The following is an 18,618-nucleotide window of genomic DNA, read 5'->3' as shown; positions in this document are numbered from 1 at the left end:
AGCCCTTTGTTTGGGAAGTGGTGCTCTGAGGGGGGGGTCCCTGACGACCCCTGGGAAATTGTAATTCGACCCCCAAAGGGGTCCCAGCCCCCAGGTTGGGAACCACTGCCCTAAAGGGAGGTTGTACCTCTTTTCTGCTGTTGATTTTGATGAACATCTCTGAGATGGCTGTTACATTTATGGGCAGATTCGTCTCCGACTGAAGAGTGGGAAGTGGACAGGAAGACTGTACACTCGCTGTTGATATAAGAAAGAAAGAAGGACCATGTGAGCCTGGCCTCCTTCATTTGCAGGGGATGTGGCTGCTACTTTCCCTTGGGCCTTCCAGAATTTAGGAGCTGGAATTCCAGGCACCCCCTCCCTTTTACCCAGGTACACAGAGCCTTGGTTCCTCCCCACAGATCCTCCAGACCCCTGGGGATCTTCTCACCCAAAGCGCTGGCTCTCTCTGCAAGGATCCCCTCCATCTTGCAAGACAGGTATTGGGGATCTGCATAATGAAGGCTGACTGGCTGCTTGCCCGTAAGAGGTTGCTTCTGGCATCCCCGGCAGAACCACCAACGATGGCCTGGGGACCTCTTCCCTTCAGCCCTAGGTGTCTTTTTAGGAGTGATGGGAATGTCCACTGGAGCTGGGCCAACTTTTCTGCTTCTCCTACGGAAGACACCCAGCAGCTTTCCCAACCTAGAAGGAGGGAGGAGAAGCAGATGTTGAGAAATGGGGCCTCCTGCTCCGGATGGGCTCTTTCTATCTCCACTGAGCTTAGGCTACATCCAGAATGGCCCTGGATGGATAGCACTGGAGGGCTAGAACCCTTCCTATGGGAAATGATTAGTCAACATTGGACCCAGACTCCCTAACCAAAAAAAGTTAATGGATTGATGAAAAATCCCAAAAGAAATGTAGGCTGCAGTCAATTCCCTTCACACGTACTTTGGCATAAATCATACTGAATGCAATAGGAAGAATTAAATAGTTGTATGTGGGGAAAAGCATTGTATTTCTTGCTGGCTGCCCCTAGACTCTGCCCTCTGCCCTTTGATAGCTGCTCCCTAAGTCCTTCCTCCACTTTTAAAACTCATGGGGGCTGTTCCCACTATCTCCTCGATGGCCTTCCACCGGTAGGTGAATATCTACCCATTCATAGAGGCGTTTAAGGAATTACTATAAGGACAAGCTGGGATATTGGACCTTTTTAAAAATTTGCTACATTTTTTTCTCTATATATAGTTTTATCTTTTTAAAATATATTTTATTCTTTTAATAACTTTCTGTTTTAATGCCGTAATAATTTAATTCCTTTTAAATGTACTTTTAAAAATGTTTCTAATTGTACTGTTTTTAATGCGGTGAAGCCGCTCTGAGTCCTAGTCTAGGGAAAAAAGCGGGATACAGATAAATATAACAAATAAATAATGGATTTTGATGCTTTTCCCTACAATAAGCCAACTCTTTTTTCTGCATCTCCCTCTGCCCTTTGATAGCTGCTCCCTAAGTCCTTCCTCCTCTTTTAAAACTCATCACCCAATCCAAGCCTGGCAGGGTCTCCTCCTCGCCCCATAATCTCTAGATTATGGCAAAATAAGTCCACACTCCTCCTGCCATGATGATTGACATTTATTTTTGAAGTGACGCAAACTAATGGGGACGACGATCGTGCCCCAAAATCCCGATTACACTGGAGTAAGGAAAAGATCCTGTTTTGTACCGAGAACAAGGGACCTTTTGGAATCGATTGCTGACAAGCAGCAAAGCCGATCAGAAATTGAGTTATACTGCCAGTGGGAATGAGCCCCTGTGGTTAGCAATCCCTTCGCGTGAAATGTTCCACAACTAATCCTGAAAGATAGGTGCTAAGAAGCAGGTAATCCTCCTCTCCATAGCATTCTGCTACCCCAGAAGTAGTTGCCTTATTTGAGCTTACCACTTTAGGCCACAGGAGTCCGATTTATAAACCCTAGCCCACGCAGTTTACACTGTTCACCTGGAGAACCTGCTAGAAACTGGGAGTTTGGATCTCTATACTTCTACTTGGGACCCTTCTCCCCAAGGGAATTATTGGGTGAAACAAGAAAATGTTCCCAAGCAAGTGAATTTGCTTCTCATTTGTGTGGCTGAGCACTGGGGCAGGGGAGAGGATTGGAGACATTAAACCAAAATAGTGAAAACCAAGCTGATGAAGAGGAGAATTGCTTGAGAAAAACTCCCTCAGCTATGACCAGGATTTCTCCCAAATTAACCATGGTCCAATCCTGCACCCACAATATTTGGCACAGCAACCATCAGGGCCTTGTTGGTTTAAAATCTTGACTCATTTCTCATTGCCTTTCATAAATAATATTGGCTTTAATCAATGAAAACACCGAAAGTTTCTTATTGAGTCAAAGAAGTGTCAAAAAAGAGAAAGAGATGAACAGTGGACTCTTGGTATCCACTGGGGTTTGGTTCCAGGACCTTTAAATATAATATAGATATATCCCTTTAAATATAGTGACATAGTCCCTTATCTGAAATGGCAAAAGTCAAGCTTTGCTTTATGGAATTTACATATTTTCTTGAATGTTTATAAGCCGTGAATGCTTGAATCCATGGATAAAGAATCTGTGGATATGGAGGGCCTACTGCCCAACTGAGGATATGTCCCTTTTGGCAACAGAATGGAACTGGGTCATGGCTGAAAGGAGACAGTCAGAAGGGCCGAAAGAAGAAAGAAAATTGCGACACAACTAGAGATCAGAAAGAAAGGCTACTCACATCTTTCAGGAGATCGACTGCCACTTTCCTTGCCTGTTTTTTCTCTAATCTACACCCCACCATCCCTCTAAAGAATATATTCTAGAGATTATGAAAAGAAAAGTAACTACTAAGTAATAATAATAAACACTAATAACACTAATAACAGAACACTAATAAATAAATAAAACAAACAACTATATGTCTAAAAGGATACAAAACAAACTAAATCGCTAAACTCTAATTAAAATAAAGGCTGGCTCTAACTCTCTCAAACAACTCCTCCCTCCTTCTACCTCGATCTCCTTACTCCCACAAAAGGGCTTCTTTCAGTCAAGCCTCTTAAAGGCTGCCAGCAGGGACATGTCACAAAGGGTTCTCCACATTTTGAGATATGTTCTGATGAAGATGTCTCACAATGGAGAGAACTCAGCCCCACAACTGAGGTTCCTAGCTCCTGTCTTCATGGAAGATAGGTTTTTTGAGGGTGTTCAGTTTGTTTATCCAACTTACCCACATACAGATATCTAGAGCTGTAGGTACATTATGAGTTTGGGTGTATGTTCTTCCACCATCTGGATGGATGAGAAGGGGACAGAGAAATTAATTAAAATTAACTAACACAATCCATCTCTTTGTACTAGACTTTGGTGTGCCTGGTTCCAATGAAATTGTCAGCAAGGCAAGTCTGGAGTTTGTTGGATCTTCCATTCTTGCCAGTTTCATGTACAAGTGATATCAGTTGTAAGGGTCCATTCCTATTCCATCTCCTCATTCTGAATGTTCAAATGTTTGGTCATTTGTTTAGGCTAAGCTTCATCCAGTTTTTCACTCTGACTTGGAGGTCTAGAGCAGACCTACACAGTGGTGTCACTGTTGTTCCCCCTCTCCCCTGCTGTAATTTTACCCAAAGGCTCTCCCACCTTCCTTCATGGATCTCTTGAGATGACTTGCTCAAACCCAACATTGTCCCCTGGAACTTTAGAGAGCTTGGTTTAAGCCCAGTGTCCATATCTGCTTGCAGAAAGGCTGGAACAAGATGAACAGAGGCTTGCCAAAGATCAGATCCCGTTCAGGGGAGTCTTTTTGGGGAATGGCATGGGGTCAAGAACATCGGGAGAGCTGGCTAACCCCCCACTTTAGCCCCTTCCCCTTCCAAGAGGAGAGCTGCAACCGCCTTGGTCTGGATGGGATACTTTTCTTTCAACTGGGAGATCTTTTGACAGAAGTGGGCTGGGAAAACTGTTGACCTCCTGTCCCATACAGGTGGCATTCCCATTTGCTTAAAACTCAGATCATGATGCGAATTAAGGGGTTATCGTTTCCACCTAAGCCCGAATCTGATCTGCATTGCCCCGGAATCGTTCCCATTGTGTTTTGAATCTGATTCAATTTATATTGTATAATTCGATTTATAAGCCTATAATCTGGTTTTAAAAAACAGTAGGTTTTAAAGCGGATTATTTTTGCTCCCGGGGTCCGATTCGCGGTATCTGAATGGGAACGAAAGGATGTCTGATTCGGGAACCTGGAGATGGGAGGAGCAGCGCTCAAGGGGCTGGCCTGGGGGTATCACCCTCTTTGTTCTCTTTCTGCATAGCTAGCGCCATTTTCTTCCATTCACATAGCCTTTACCCCTCTGCTCCTCATTTATAGACCGCTGTGTGAGGAGAGCCACTGAACACAATTTTTAACTATTCTTTTTTCTTTTTTTTCTTCTTTTGCCTCTGCCTGAGCGCCTGTGCAGCAGATGGGCTTTGCAGTACATGCCTGCTTGATCACCCCTCAGACAGCCCAGGGAGCAATGGGGGAGGCAAAGGGATTTGGGGGAATGGAGACTCCTTCTCTCTTTCCCAGAGGAACTATAGGAAGACACAGGAGAGCCTGTACGCCCAGGGACCTGAGGGGGGGATCGAGCCTTCTCTTCTCTCTTTCCCCAAGGGAATCTGGGGAGACACAGGAGAGCCTGTACGCCCAGGGGCCTGAGGGGGGGATCGAGCCTTCTCTTCTCTCTTTCCCAGAGGAACTATGGGAAGACACAGGAGAGATTGAACGCCCAGGGATCTGAGGGGGGGATCGAGTCTTCTCTCTTCCCCAAAGAGTCTCTACCCACTGAACCTCACTGCCTTCTCCTCCTTGATCCAGTTTTTCAGCCCCGGGCTTTGGTTGCAGAGTCTCTACCCACTGAACCCCACTGCCTTCTCCTCCTTGATCCAGTTTTTCAGCCCTGGGCTTTGGCTGCAGAGTCTCTACCCACTGAACCCCACTGCCTTCTCCTCCTTGATCTGATTTGGCAAACACACATGCACACACACTATAGATAGATAGGATAGATAAAAAGATATATACACACACACACACACATATAGGTATATACACACATACATATTTGTGTGTATGTGTATACGCACGTATATATACACATATGAATGTATATTTGTGTGTGTGTGTGTGTATACACACTGTATATATTTCTAAAGTAAATTATAAAGTAACAACTTTTTTAATTTACGGGGAAAAAAACCTGTTGTGTTTGTGAGACATTTATCCTCCTCTTCCAGAGAGTGCTGGTGCCATAATAAACTACCATTTCCAGGATTCCCTAGCACTGAATTATGGCAGTTAATATGGGGAGACATAGAAGAGCAAGGGGTTTAGGACGAATAGAGGCTCCTTCTAGTCTGGGGAGACACAACAGAAGAGCCTCGGATGCAGCCGATTTTCATTGGCTGCCCCCCCCCCCAAAACCCCAAGACTTGTGACGTCTGAAGCCTACGCGCTTGATTGACAGCTTGCAGACACAAATGGGAACGGGGAGCAAATTAATCCGGTTTAAAATAAAGCGATTTAAAATAAATGGGAATGAAAATAGGGTCTAAATGAATCGAGGTAATTTGCTCCTTTTCGTAATGGAAATGATGGAAAAAATTTGAATCATTTAGGGTCATATAGACCTATATCATTAATAAATCAGGACGCAAAGATATTAACGGCAATAATAGCAAATAGAATGAATAAATGTATGTACAAATATATAGGAAAAGATCAATGTGGTTTTGTGAAAGGAAGACAAATGTCTAATTTAGTAGGAAGAGCTTTGAGTAAAATACATGTAATTGGGGGGGGGGGAGGGGAAAGCAGGAATTTTGGCATACCACAGCGGGTTTCTGCCAAAATGCAGATATTTGAGGAGTAGTGGAGTCACCCCCTTTTAGGTGCTACTTGGTGCAATCTGCACCCCTCTAGTAACACCACTGCCTACAGCTGTATTCCAGCACAATGCTGTGTAGCTGTGGTCAGGCTTGAACCTTCAGGACCTTTGTTATTTATACAACTGTTTTAGTGGACTTCATTCCCTCTGTGATTTTCTTTTCTTTTTACAATGTTTTCTCAATGTCTTCTCTCTTTCCCCATCCATATGAAATACACTGCCATTAAATATGACCTTTAAACTCCATTCTCAAAGTTTTATAAGTGCCTTGGTGATAAGTTTTTAACAAAAATACAGGGATACAGATGGGCAGCTCCAGGAGCATGGCACTGACATGCTCTCTAAAAAGCACACCTAGAACAGCTTCTTTTTAGAAGTGTCATAAGCACCGCGATGCGGTGCCATGACGCCTCTTCCAGCGAGTGCCATTTGGGCGTTCAGATGCCCGTGCATCACAATGCCGCGCCTTGTGTGGATGGGGCTGCGGCAAGATGGTACACAGGTGCTGATTGTAGGGCTGGGCATGTATGGACACCCAGCCCTATGGAGCCCTAATATTGGCCCCAGGCCGGTACAAAACACTAGTCAGTACCGGGCCTTATAATAATTTAGGGTAGACCTAGTAACAATCCTATACAAGCACACTGGGACATATATACAGTACCCTCCGTGCTTTTATAAGTATTTCCTTAATTATTTTGTTTTTTAATTATCAATTTATGCAAGATCTCCACATTCCATGTTTCTGTTATCAAGAAACTGGGAGGTGAAAAACACACAAGTGTGAAGGTTACAAAATTGTCACACTTTTTTTAGCTGAAGACATGCCATTCATTGGGCAAAAGGATAACAGGTTATCCTCCAGAAAACACTATGTGACCACACATACACACCATTATATAGGAATAAGAGTATACAGATCAGTGAACATCTACAGACTACAATATGTACTGCATAAAGACTCTTAGAGTGCTCCTTTTTACATTTTTTAAAAGATAAGTCACTGTGTAGGTTTTAAAAGATAATACCACCATCCCCTTATTGTCCCCAAAAAGTAACAAGTTGCAGATATATTTTTTTTTTTTTGGCAATTCTTGGAAGTATTTTAGCAGTTTAAAGGTAAGAATAAATGAGTATCTAGATGAAAGGGGATGTGCAGACCTCTTATAAAACAGCCTGCTCTTCAGGCTTTTCTTAGAGAAGTATTAATAGTTACTACAACTACTACTACTACTACTAAAATTTTATTTATATGCCACCTCTCCCGCAGGATCAAGTCAGCTTACAACATCAAAAACACAACTGCCATCTGCCGGCCTGAGAGGGAGTCTGCCAGGCAAGTCCAGCTCCATCAGGACTAAGCCTGAAGGAAGGAGACTCCGCCCTCCACAACTGCCATCTGTCGGCCTGAGAGGGAGTTGGCCAGGCAGGTCCAGCTCCATCAGGACTAAGCCTGAAGGAAGGAGACTCCGCCCTCCACAACTGCCATCCGCCGACCTGAGAGGGAGTTGGCCAGGCAAGTCCAGCTCCATCAGGACTAAGCCTGAAGGAAGGAGACTCCGCCCTCCACAACTGCCATCCGCCAACCTGAGAGGGAGTTGGCCAGGCAAGTCCAGCTCCATCAGGACTAAGCCTGAAGGAAGGAGACTCCGCCCTCCACAACTGCCATCCGCCGACCTGAGAGGGAGTTGGCCAGGCAAGTCCAGCTCCATCAGGACTAAGCCTGAAGGAAGGAGACTCCGCCCTCCACAACTGCCATCCGCCGACCTGAGAGGGAGTTGGCCAGGCAAGTCCAGCTCCATCAGGACTAAGCCTGAAGGAAGGAGACTCCGCCCTCCACAACTGCCATCCGCCGACCTGAGAGGGAGTTGGCCAGGCAAGTCCAGCTCCATCAGGACTAAGCCTGAAGGAAGGAGACTCCGCCCTCCACAACTGCCATCCGCCGACCTGAGAGGGAGTTGGCCAGGCAAGTCCAGCTCCATCAGGACTAAGCCTGAAGGAAGGAGACTCCGCCCTCCACAACTGCCATCCGCCGACCTGAGAGGGAGTTGGCCAGGCAAGTCCAGCTCCATCAGGACTAAGCCTGAAGGAAGGAGACTCCGCCCTCCACAACTGCCATCCGCCGACCTGAGAGGGAGTTGGCCAGGCAAGTCCAGCTCCATCAGGACTAAGCCTGAAGGAAGGAGACTCCGCCCTCCACAACTGCCATCCGCCGACCTGAGAGGGAGTTGGCCAGGCAAGTCCAGCTCCATCAGGACTAAGCCTGAAGGAAGGAGACTCCGCCCTCCACAACTGCCATCTGCCGGCCTGAGAGGGAGTCGGCCAGGCAGGTCCAGCTCCATCAGGACTAAGCCTGAAGGAAGGAGACTCCGCCCTCCACAACTGCCACCTGCCGGCCTGAGAGGGAGTCGGCCAGGCAGGTCCAGCTCCATCAGGACTAAGCCTGAAGGAAGGAGACTCCGCCCTCCACAACTGCCATCCGCCGACCTGAGAGGGAGTTGGCCAGGCAAGTCCAGCTCCATCAGGACTAAACCTGAAGGAAGGAGACTGCGCCCTCCACAACTGCCATCCGCCGACCTGAGAGGGAGTTCGCCAGGCAAGTCCAGCTCCATCAGGACTAAGCCTGAAGGAAGGAGACTCCGCCCTCCACAACTGCCATCCGCCAACCTGAGAGGGAGTTGGCCAGGCAAGTCCAGCTCCATCAGGACTAAGCCTGAAGGAAGGAGACTCCGCCCTCCACAACTGCCATCCGCCAACCTGAGAGGGAGTTCGCCAGGCAAGTCCAGCTCCATCAGGACTAAGCCTGAAGGAAGGAGACTCCGCCCTCCACAACTGCCATCCGCCGACCTGAGAGGGAGTTGGCCAGGCAAGTCCAGTTCCATCAGGACTAAGCCTGAAGGAAGGAGACTCCGCCCTCCACAACTGCCACCTGCCGGCCTGAGAAGGAGTTGGCCAGGCAAGTCCAGCTCCATCAGGACTAAGCCTGAAGGAAGGAGACTCCGCCCTCCACAACTGCCACCTGCCGGCCTGAGAGGGAGTTGGCCAGGCAGGTCCAGCTCCATCAGGACTAAGCCTGAAGGAAGGAGACTCCGCCCTCCACAACTGCCATCCACCGACCTGAGAGGGAGTTGGCCAGGCAAGTCCAGTTCCATCAGAACTAAGCCTGAAGGAAGGAGACTCCGCCCTCCACAACTGCCACCTGCCGGCCTGAGAAGGAGTTGGCCAGGCAAGTCCAGTTCCATCAGGACTAAGCCTGAAGGAAGGAGACTCCGCCCTCCACAACTGCCATCTGCCGGCCTGAGAGGGAGTTCGCCAGGCAAGTCCAGCTCCATCAGGACTAAGCCTGAAGGAAGGAGACTCCGCCCTCCACAACTGCCACCTGCCGGCCTGAGAGGGAGTCGGCCAGGCAGGTCCAGCTCCATCAGGACTAAGCCTGAAGGAAGGAGACTCCGCCCTCCACAACTGCCATCCGCCGACCTGAGAGGGAGTTCGCCAGGCAAGTCCAGCTCCATCAGGACTAAGCCTGAAGGAAGGAGACTCCGCCCTCCACAACTGCCATCCGCCGGCCTGAGAGGGAGTTCGCCAGGCAAGTCCAGCTCCATCAGGACTAAGCCTGAAGGAAGGAGACTCCGCCCTCCACAACTGCCATCTGCCGGCCTGAGAGGGAGTCGGCCAGGCAGGTCCAGCTCCATCAGGACTAAGCCTGAAGGAAGGAGACTCCGCCCTCCACAACTGCCACCTGCCGGCCTGAGAGGGAGTCGGCCAGGCAGGTCCAGCTCCATCAGGACTAAGCCTGAAGGAAGGAGACTCCGCCCTCCACAACTGCCACCTGCCGGCCTGAGAGGGAGTTGGCCAGGCAGGTCCAGCTCCATCAGGACTAAGCCTGAAGGAAGGAGACTCCGCCCTCCACAACTGCCATCCGCCGACCTGAGAGGGAGTTCGCCAGGCAAGTCCAGCTCCATCAGGACTAAGCCTGAAGGAAGGAGACTCCGCCCTCCACAACTGCCATCCGCCAACCTGAGAGGGAGTTCGCCAGGCAAGTCCAGCTCCATCAGGACTAAGCCTGAAGGAAGGAGACGCCGCCCTCCACAACTGCCATCCGCCAACCTGAGAGGGAGTTCGCCAGGCAAGTCCAGCTCCATCAGGACTAAGCCTGAAGGAAGGAGACTCCGCCCTCCACTACTGCCATCTGCCGGCCTGAGAGGGAGCTCGCCAGGCAGGTCCAGTTCCATCAGGACTAGCCTGGAAGAAGGAAGAGCCCTCCCTCCAGTCCATCTGCCTTGGTCCAGGCCTCAGAGGGAGAGAAGAACCACTGGACCTCATCCCCTTTCCCTCCATCATTCCCTTCTCCTTTTGTTTCGTGTCTTTTAGATTGTAAGCCTGAGGGCAGGGAACTGTCTGATTAAAAATAATATTGTAAGCCGCCCTGAGAGCCATTAGGACTGAAGGGCGGGATATAAATACCTAAATAAATAAATAAATAATAATATAAAATACAGTATACAGTTAAATTACTTCCCATTTATTCCCTCCCCTTGACCATCCTACAATAAAATAACAATTAAAATAATCACTGAGATTAAAATCAAAAGTTAAAATTAAAAAGATTAATTGCATGTATGTTATAAGGCCTACCTTGGAAATTTGTTATACAATGCTTTTGTTGGTAAATTTGTTTTAGTTCTACCAAGACTAATAATGACCTTCCCAAATACACTGTATTGGACTGAATTTTTCAAAATTTCTGAGATCATCGTCTAAAATGTTTTCATATGGATTTTTTAAAAACACGTTACAAATCAGATAAAAAGTTAATCACGACTAACATTCTAGCAAGATTGGTGATGAAATCAAACTCAAACAAGGTTTTTAAAATGCAAACTGGCCAAGTTATTGATTTAAATTAACTAATTTTATTTTCTAATACATGGCTGCCCTCCCTCCTAATTTCTTTTACTGACATTTCTTACTTTTATTTAAATTATGTTGCTACCACTGCCCAGGAGGTGTCAGTATTATATTTTTAATCATCTCCTATAATTTCCATGTGGAAACAATTTTTTAAAGCAAAACAAAAACCTGTCTAATGAATAATTCTGGTCAGCAATCTTTCATATCAAAAAGGTCATTGGAATTATGAGCAATTATGAACAGTGTTGTTCCCAGGCCAGGTGACACCTGTGCACCACTCCTTTTAAACAGTTTTCTACTGAGAGATTTGTCAGCCAAAGAAAATATTTTAATGCTCTGGACGTTCTAGTGTCACATTCTCTGGGAAAAACATTTAGAGTAAGAATCATTGGCTATGCCACCACTGTGAAAAGGTTAATGGTTACTAAAGTCTGATGCAACTTCATTCTTGGAATGAAGTTAATGTATACAGCTGTTTTGATATAAACACCATATAGGCATTAGATGTGTATACGAACCGGAGAAAGGGGATGGGGGCTAAAGATAAAGACCTAATAAGCTTGTCATTTTCATAGCCATTATGAAGATAGCTGTACTTACCTCCTTCACACCATGGTTATCCAGCGTTCTTGTGTCCAGAAACTCATGGACTGGCAGTTCTGATTATGCTTGTAGTTTGAGATCTCTATGGGGGCTCCCTCCCAAGTTATAGAATTTCAGTATTATACTAGACATAAGCCTCTATAGCTTGCATAATCCTATTAAACAAGGTTGCTTGGGAGCAATACCCGAAACTATTTGTCTCCTAGAATATCGAGCTTTATAGATTAGTTTCTCATTCATTGTCTATATGATACCTATCTTATGTGGGATATCAAAAATCTAGATATGGAATTCCCCCCCCCCCCAAAAGTCAAGACATTTAGAAATAGAAAGACCCTACACAATAATGTGGAATTAAGTGATTGAATATCGTATAGTTCTATCTCACTGCATTTTAGTTTAAGCATGCAAACTTAAAATATGGTTAAAATGCTGGGAGTATCACAGATTTTGTCATTATTTTTATTAAAGCTTTCTTGAAAGGATACATAATGGTATGAATGGATATGAAGTAAATCAACTATGTGGTTGTGCAGCACACTTTTGTTACAGGTACAGTATTTTATTAATTATAATATGAATTAGACTTAATTACCATTGGATATGTGGTAGTTCTTAGAATCTCAGCGGGGGAACAAATTCCATGTTTGAAAATGTCATTCATTTAATTTACATTCTTATCCCAGGTAATAAAGAACAAAATGGTAACTACATTATTACAATTTTGTTTTAAATGAGTAGGTATTCCAAGCATTATGATTTCACGATTGTATCTGGAAAATAAGTAAATATTTAGAAAGTTGGCAATAGGTTTCGAAAAGGTTAATGAAGGAGTAGTTTTACTACTTCTATTCTATGCATGCTTTCCTTGGAGTAAGCTCCACTGAAAATAGGGCGACTCAACTTCTTAGTTGGCATGTGCATATTGGTGCTATTAGTGTTTCCTTTATTACCATTTTAATCTGAAACAAAGTCAGTCCAACACTGTTCACAATCTTTCATGATTTTAGAACTTAGTGTATTAGATATTCCCAAATCCTAGATTTAAAAAAAGCAGGAATATGGATTATATGATGAACAGATTCTTCATTTTTACTGTGGTTGTATTCAGTATATGCCTTATGTATATCTTATGGTATGTATGCAAGACTTCAGCTTTTGAGAAGTGTGACTTTTCTCGAAATATCTGGAGCATCATTATCTGGAGCTAGATATAACATAGCCAGAGTATTTGCATCTGGAACCATGGTTTAAACCAAATGACTTAAAAAAAACAAATATACTCCTGGTTTTTAAAATAGATTATTCCCCCCCCCCCCCAAATATTTGTTTGCATGTAAACATTGTAACTTTAACAGTTTATTGGTAGTTGTTCATTGTTAGACCAATATCCAGCGTCAGTTGCTTCTTTTTAATCACTTTATTTTATAGTGCAAGAAATATCATTCAGAAATAAATCCTTCAATTAACATAGTTCATCCCAAACAAATCTGAGAGTACTTTGTATGTTTAATTATGTATAGTCTACATATATTCAGATTTAATAGGCACAATAAACAGTAAAATATTGGTGTTTTACTGAAAGGTGTAATATGAAAGCCTAATAATTTTGGACTGCTAATGTTAGAAAACATTACAACTCGGTTGATCAAGCTTTCTAATAAATGAGAAAATGTTTCACAGTGTTACTATAATAAACAGGATTCCATTTTTAAGTTAAAACATTAATGTAAAAAAACTGGTATAAACAAACAAAAAATGGGGATTTCATTTTGTTTTTTTAAAACTGTTTCCCTCCCAATCCTGGAATTAAGTTTCCTGTTTATAACTCATTTTAGAACTTTTTTTTGCCATGACAGAACTGAGTTTAGAGTCACACACCCAAGGCCTCTTTCTTTTTCACATGAACCTTTCTTTCCTCAAAACAGCCTAACTTAGAAATTGGCAGGGGATGCGAGATGGAATGAGAGGTTGATACTTACCATGAAGGAATCATTCTAGGAAAGGTGAAGGAGCCATGGGTACTGGGTTATTCCCTCATACCAGGGGCAAAACAGACTTACCCAAAAGAGTGGCTTCAAGCCGCCCCTGACAAAGCCGGATTGGGGCTGTGGCAATGTTGAACATTAAGAAAACAAAAATAATCACAATGGTGGAGCTACAGGAATTCAATAGATGATGAGGAAATTGAAACAGTAAGATAGATGAAGAATATTTATAAAAACCAATCTGCAACTCTGATAATTAACAGAGAAAAAATGGAAGAAATTGAAATCAAAAAAAGGAACTCAAGGATGTCTGCTATCCCTAGTGCTATTCATAACAGTAATTGAGATATCAAATAAAGGAAGAAGACAAAATCCAGAGATACAAGGCATAAAAATTAAAGGATAAAAATGCAAATTGACAGCCTTTGCGGATGACTTAGGGGCTAAACAGACTGGTGACTAATGCTATAGCCTTGGGGCAGAGTAGGGGCATGGCATCCGCAAGCCCCAACGCCGGCATCATGCTGCACGCCTGACCACTCAGTGGGGGGCATCACAGTGCCGTTTTGGTGCAGCATTTACACATGCTGCACCAAAAGAGCACTGAAAAGCTGCGGCAGAGTGGCAAGGGTGCCTTTTTGCCAGCACTAAAAGGAGCAGCATTTTGCTGTTCTTTTTAGCACCAGCAAAGCGCCAGATTGGGGCCACAGTGTGCAGTTGCTGTAGCCCCCATCTGGTGCTGAAAGGGGTGGCAGGAAGCCATTCCTTTGGGGCCATCTTTTGAGCCTCTTAGTCATATTTCTTGAAGACCCTATTAAAGGGATGAACAAACTATTAGAGAAAGTAAACAGATTTGGAGAATTTGCAGGCTTCAAATTCAACAAAGACAAAACAATTATTTTAACAAAAAATATGAAAAAATCAGATGAGGAGAAAATTAAATAAATCTCCAGCTTCCATATATAGGGGGAAAAAAATAAAGTATTTAGGAATCAGGTTATCGAATAGGAATCCAGTTTTTTTTAACAATTATAAAACTCTATGGAAAAAGATTTAAAAAGATGTAGAAACTTGGACTAAATTAAATTTGAGCTCATTAGGAAGAATAGCAGTGGGAAAGATGGCGGTACTGCTGAAGATAAACGTCCTATTCCAGAATCTCCCAATATAAACCCATTCCTTCAATGGCACAGAGACTTGAGAAACTTTATCTGGGCTGGACGCAAGCCAAGAATCAGATGGAAGACACTCATCAATAGAAAAGAGAAGGGTGGGTGTAACTTGTCAGATCTGAAAATACTGTATACTACAATGCTAGTGCATTACCATGGATAGCAGAGTGGGTGACACTAGAAAATGAGAGGTTAGTGACATTAGAAGGATTTAACAAGCAATATGGCTGGCACACGTAGCTCTGGTATGACAAGGCAAGGATTCATAAAGATTTTGATAATCACTTCACTAGAAAATCTTTACTAAGAGTCTGGCAAAAAGACGAAAAAATTTACAGGAAGATTCTAAGTTGGATCTCAACTCAAGAAGCATTTGAAGGAAGGTGGACACAATATAAGAAATGGATCAGATATGAATACATCCTAATAAAAGATCAACAAAACCAATACAATAAAGAGAGATATAAAATGGACTTAAAACTAGAAGGATTCAAAGTTCAGAGAAATGAATTGGATAATATAATGCTTAGTAAGCAGAGGAAAAAATGTCAAAATTATATAAATTGTTAATAGAAAGGGAACTAGAACAAGACCCGATTCGAAATACAATGATACAATGGGCTAAAGATATGGGAGAGAACATAAACCTGGAAGATTGGCAACAAGCAATGAACAAAACAGAGAAATTCACCAGTTCATAAGAGTTAAAAGTAAATTTTCTCAAGATGGCTCAAAGGTGGTACCTGACCCCTCAGAAATTATAGAAAATATACTAAACAAAACAAGACAAATGCTGGAAATGTCAACAGACTCAAGGTACATCAATACATATGTGGTAGAAGTATCCTAAGATTAGAAAGTACTGGGGGGAAATTTACATGATGATAATAAAGATTTTGAAACTAAATTATCAAATGAAACCAGAGATATATTTCTTAAATATGACATGTAAATTAAGGAAACAAGATGAAAATGAACATCAGAGAATAATATTCTATATCATAATCTGTTAGCAAAAAATTGGAAGACTATTAAAACTCCATCTATAGAAAAATGGTTGTGGAAATTGATACATATGTGTGAAATGGTCAAACTAACAGCTAGGTTGAATAACAAAATACGAATATCGTGGATAGGAGATGGGTTCTAATACTGTAATTTTGTAAAAAAAAGTGGGAAGTTCGAAGAAACAAAAGTTTATCAGGTTTCTTGATAGAAATGCTATCTGAGACTAATGTGAAAGTAAATAATCAGAAGAAAAAATATTGAGTCAGAGGTACATGGGAAGTATAAGTATGAGACATATGAATGTAATATATGTATGAAAATGTGTTAAAGTAGAATAAGTGGAAATGTAAGAAAGAGATAGGCAGGGTAAAGAGAGGAAAGTAAGTTGAAAAGGGTGAATGTAAATGATTGAAGGTTAGAGTAAGTGACGGTATGAGTAAGAGCAGGAAGACAGAAAGAAAGGATGAAAGAAGTTAAGAAATGACAAGAAGTAGTAAAGAAATGGAATACGAAAGGGAAGAAAGAGTGAGGTTTGAAATAGATGGATAAAGATGATGAATGTAAATTAGAAGGTAAAAGGTAGTGATAAGTAAAAAAGAAGATATTATGAGATTATGTTAAGATGTCTTAGAATGTGGTATGTTTGTTGATATGTTTTATTTGTTGTGGTTTGTTTTATGTCTTAAATAAAATTAAGAAAGAAATTGATATAATTAAAGATATCACATATCTTGGATCAATCACTGATCAGAATGAGGACTGCAGTCAAGAAATCAGAAGATGACTAAGATTGTGAAGGGCAGCTGTGAAACCACTAGACAAGGTATCAAAGTGTAAAAATATCAAACTGAATACCAAAGTTAGGCTTGCCCAAGCCATTATATTTTCCATCACAATGTATGGATGTGAGAGCTGGACAGTGAAGAAAGCTGATAGTATATAAGTGGGCCTGGAGACAGGTCACATGTGGATTGTTGGATTGGTGTGGGTTGGTCCAGTTGGAATCATGTGGATCAGTGAGGGTTGGCTTGTGGTTGGGATTGAATTGAAGTTGTAAGCTGATATACTAGACAATAAAGTTGGTGGAAGTTGGCAATAAGAGTTTGTAAATATTTGCACATATTGCAACTCAAGATAAAGAACCTCCAAGGACTCGGATGAAATCAACAGTGTCCGTGATGTGCTTTTTTTCCAGTGTGGAAAATGGTCAGTGCATTGGCAATACCTATATCTGGATTCTATTTGCTTCCGTTCTCTGCTATGTTATTGTTGAGCTGCACCTGAGTGCATTGTCCTCAGACTGCGCTTAAAGTTGGCACTTGAAATGGCAGCGAGTTCATTAGAGCCAATGTTTCATTCATAGGGTCTCCATGAGTCGAGGCTGACTCGAAGAGTTAACTACAACAAAGTGATTTAAAATCATTGCAGTTGAAATAGATTGCTTAGATGAACTGTTTTGTATTCTTTTATTTCTGCATTGATTTCTTTAATTATGCTTTTTAATACATAAAATTCCTGAGCCTGATCAGCCACATGAGAATCCACTACTGCTGCAGAATCAGACCCCTCCCCGCCATGTCTATACCTGAAGTTGTGTCTGGGTTAATATCGCATTAAGTAACCAGAAATCGCTCCCGCATTTCATTTGTGAGTGTAGTTCTTAAAAGGCTCATTTTTTTTCCTCTGCAGGAATTGGTGCTTTAACTGGCAACACACATACCTGCATGCTTGAAATTGCAGCTTTCTCTCAATGGCTGGAAGCTCTCCTTGTTCCTGCTCCTCCTCTCTGCATACGATTCTCTAACTCAAGATGGCACCCAGAAGGTGCAACCATTGCAACTCCAGCAATTTCCCTTTCTCCTTCTGAAGGGACTGAACTGGTAAGCCCTTTGGCTTCTTTTTGTACTTCTTTTTATGCTTTTTATCTTTCTTAAAAACAAACACTTTTGATTTTACTGCTGCTGATTTTGGTTCGGAGCGCTGATGAGGGGAGCTTCCCTCCATGCCATTCTCGCTGGAGTCCATAAAAATCTTTTTCAGTATTGATTCCACAGCCTGTCAGAGGTGCACCTCTCAATGCCCAACTGAATGGCGGTAGCACTTTTATTTACACTTTCATGCTCTGTAGTCTGTGTGTTTGCAGGCAGGTGAGCAGTTTTAATGGCGTCTTCCTCATCCAGCAATCTTTTATTTCTAGCTGCCTGAACATGGTGCTCTTCTCCATTTTCATCTGGTAACAATATTTTTTCCCATCTTCCTCTTAGACAAGTCTTCAGATGTTGCCGTATTTGCAAACTAATAATCTATGTCCTAAATCTGTATGAATGAGTTATTTTAATATATGAGAGAGAGAGAGAGAAGTTCTCAATCAGCTGGCAAGGCAGGAGAAGAAAAACCGAAGGAATGAGAGAAAGAAACAACAGTTGAAACAGTTTAGAACTTTGGTCTCATTCCTTGATCAGTTGGAATGAGGGAATAACCCAGTGGTCATGGATTTCTCCTTTAGCCTTCCTGAAAATGGAGAAGAAAAGTCTTTGTTGTTTAAAACATATGGGATTCAGAAATGCTTGGTGAGCTACAGTAAATCGTTCAGAAATCTAGCAGTAGATACTACTATCTGCCTAAGGAGGTCTGAAGCCTTATTCTACTAGATGCTAAGAAAACGTGCCACTTTTAAGCAATGTTGTCATTTTTAAAACACTTGCAGTTTGTAGTCTACCACAAAACAAGTGCCACAATTGCACAATGTTTTACTGTTTTTAAGTGTTTTATCTATCACTAATAACAGTAAGGCACAGACATCCATATATATGAAAAAGATTGTTCAGTTATATTACTGTTGCTCTAAGTCATTTTGCTATGACCTACATTGCACTTTAGATTTCATACAGAAATTAATAACAAGGTATTCCTGCACAAACTATTCTAATTTCCCCCAGAATGTGATGGGAAAAAAATTGCTGAAAGCAACCAAGTAAACATACAGTTTATA

At 42.8% G+C, this 18,618-nt stretch overlaps 1 protein-coding gene across 4 annotated transcripts in view; it reads right to left on the bottom strand.

Annotated features, from left to right (window-relative positions):
* Positions 1-18,026, bottom strand: part of LOC149323619 (maestro heat-like repeat-containing protein family member 7) — a 29,374-nt gene extending 11,348 nt beyond the window's left edge. For 3 of the 4 annotated variants that reach the window (XM_089490167.1, XM_089490151.1, XM_089490162.1), the window contains exons 1-3: positions 3,247-5,058; positions 431-684; positions 128-237 (exon numbers count right to left, since the gene is read on the bottom strand). In XM_089490167.1, the coding sequence (XP_089346293.1) occupies positions 128-237; positions 431-467 (147 nt within the window). In that variant the 5' untranslated portion in view covers positions 468-684; positions 3,247-5,058. Of the gene's footprint in view, positions 1-127; positions 238-430; positions 685-3,246; positions 5,059-17,346 lie in introns of those variants that run through there. The other variant, XM_089490158.1, reaches the window with a different exon arrangement.
* Positions 18,027-18,618: the final 592 nt, after the last annotated feature.

This window comes from Sceloporus occidentalis, unplaced genomic scaffold (assembly GCF_023333645.1).
Source record: "Sceloporus occidentalis isolate IW3139 unplaced genomic scaffold, rSceOcc1.0.p SCAF_1, whole genome shotgun sequence".
NCBI lineage: Eukaryota > Metazoa > Chordata > Lepidosauria > Squamata > Phrynosomatidae > Sceloporus > Sceloporus occidentalis.
This window is presented reverse-complemented; position numbering and strand designations above follow the sequence as displayed.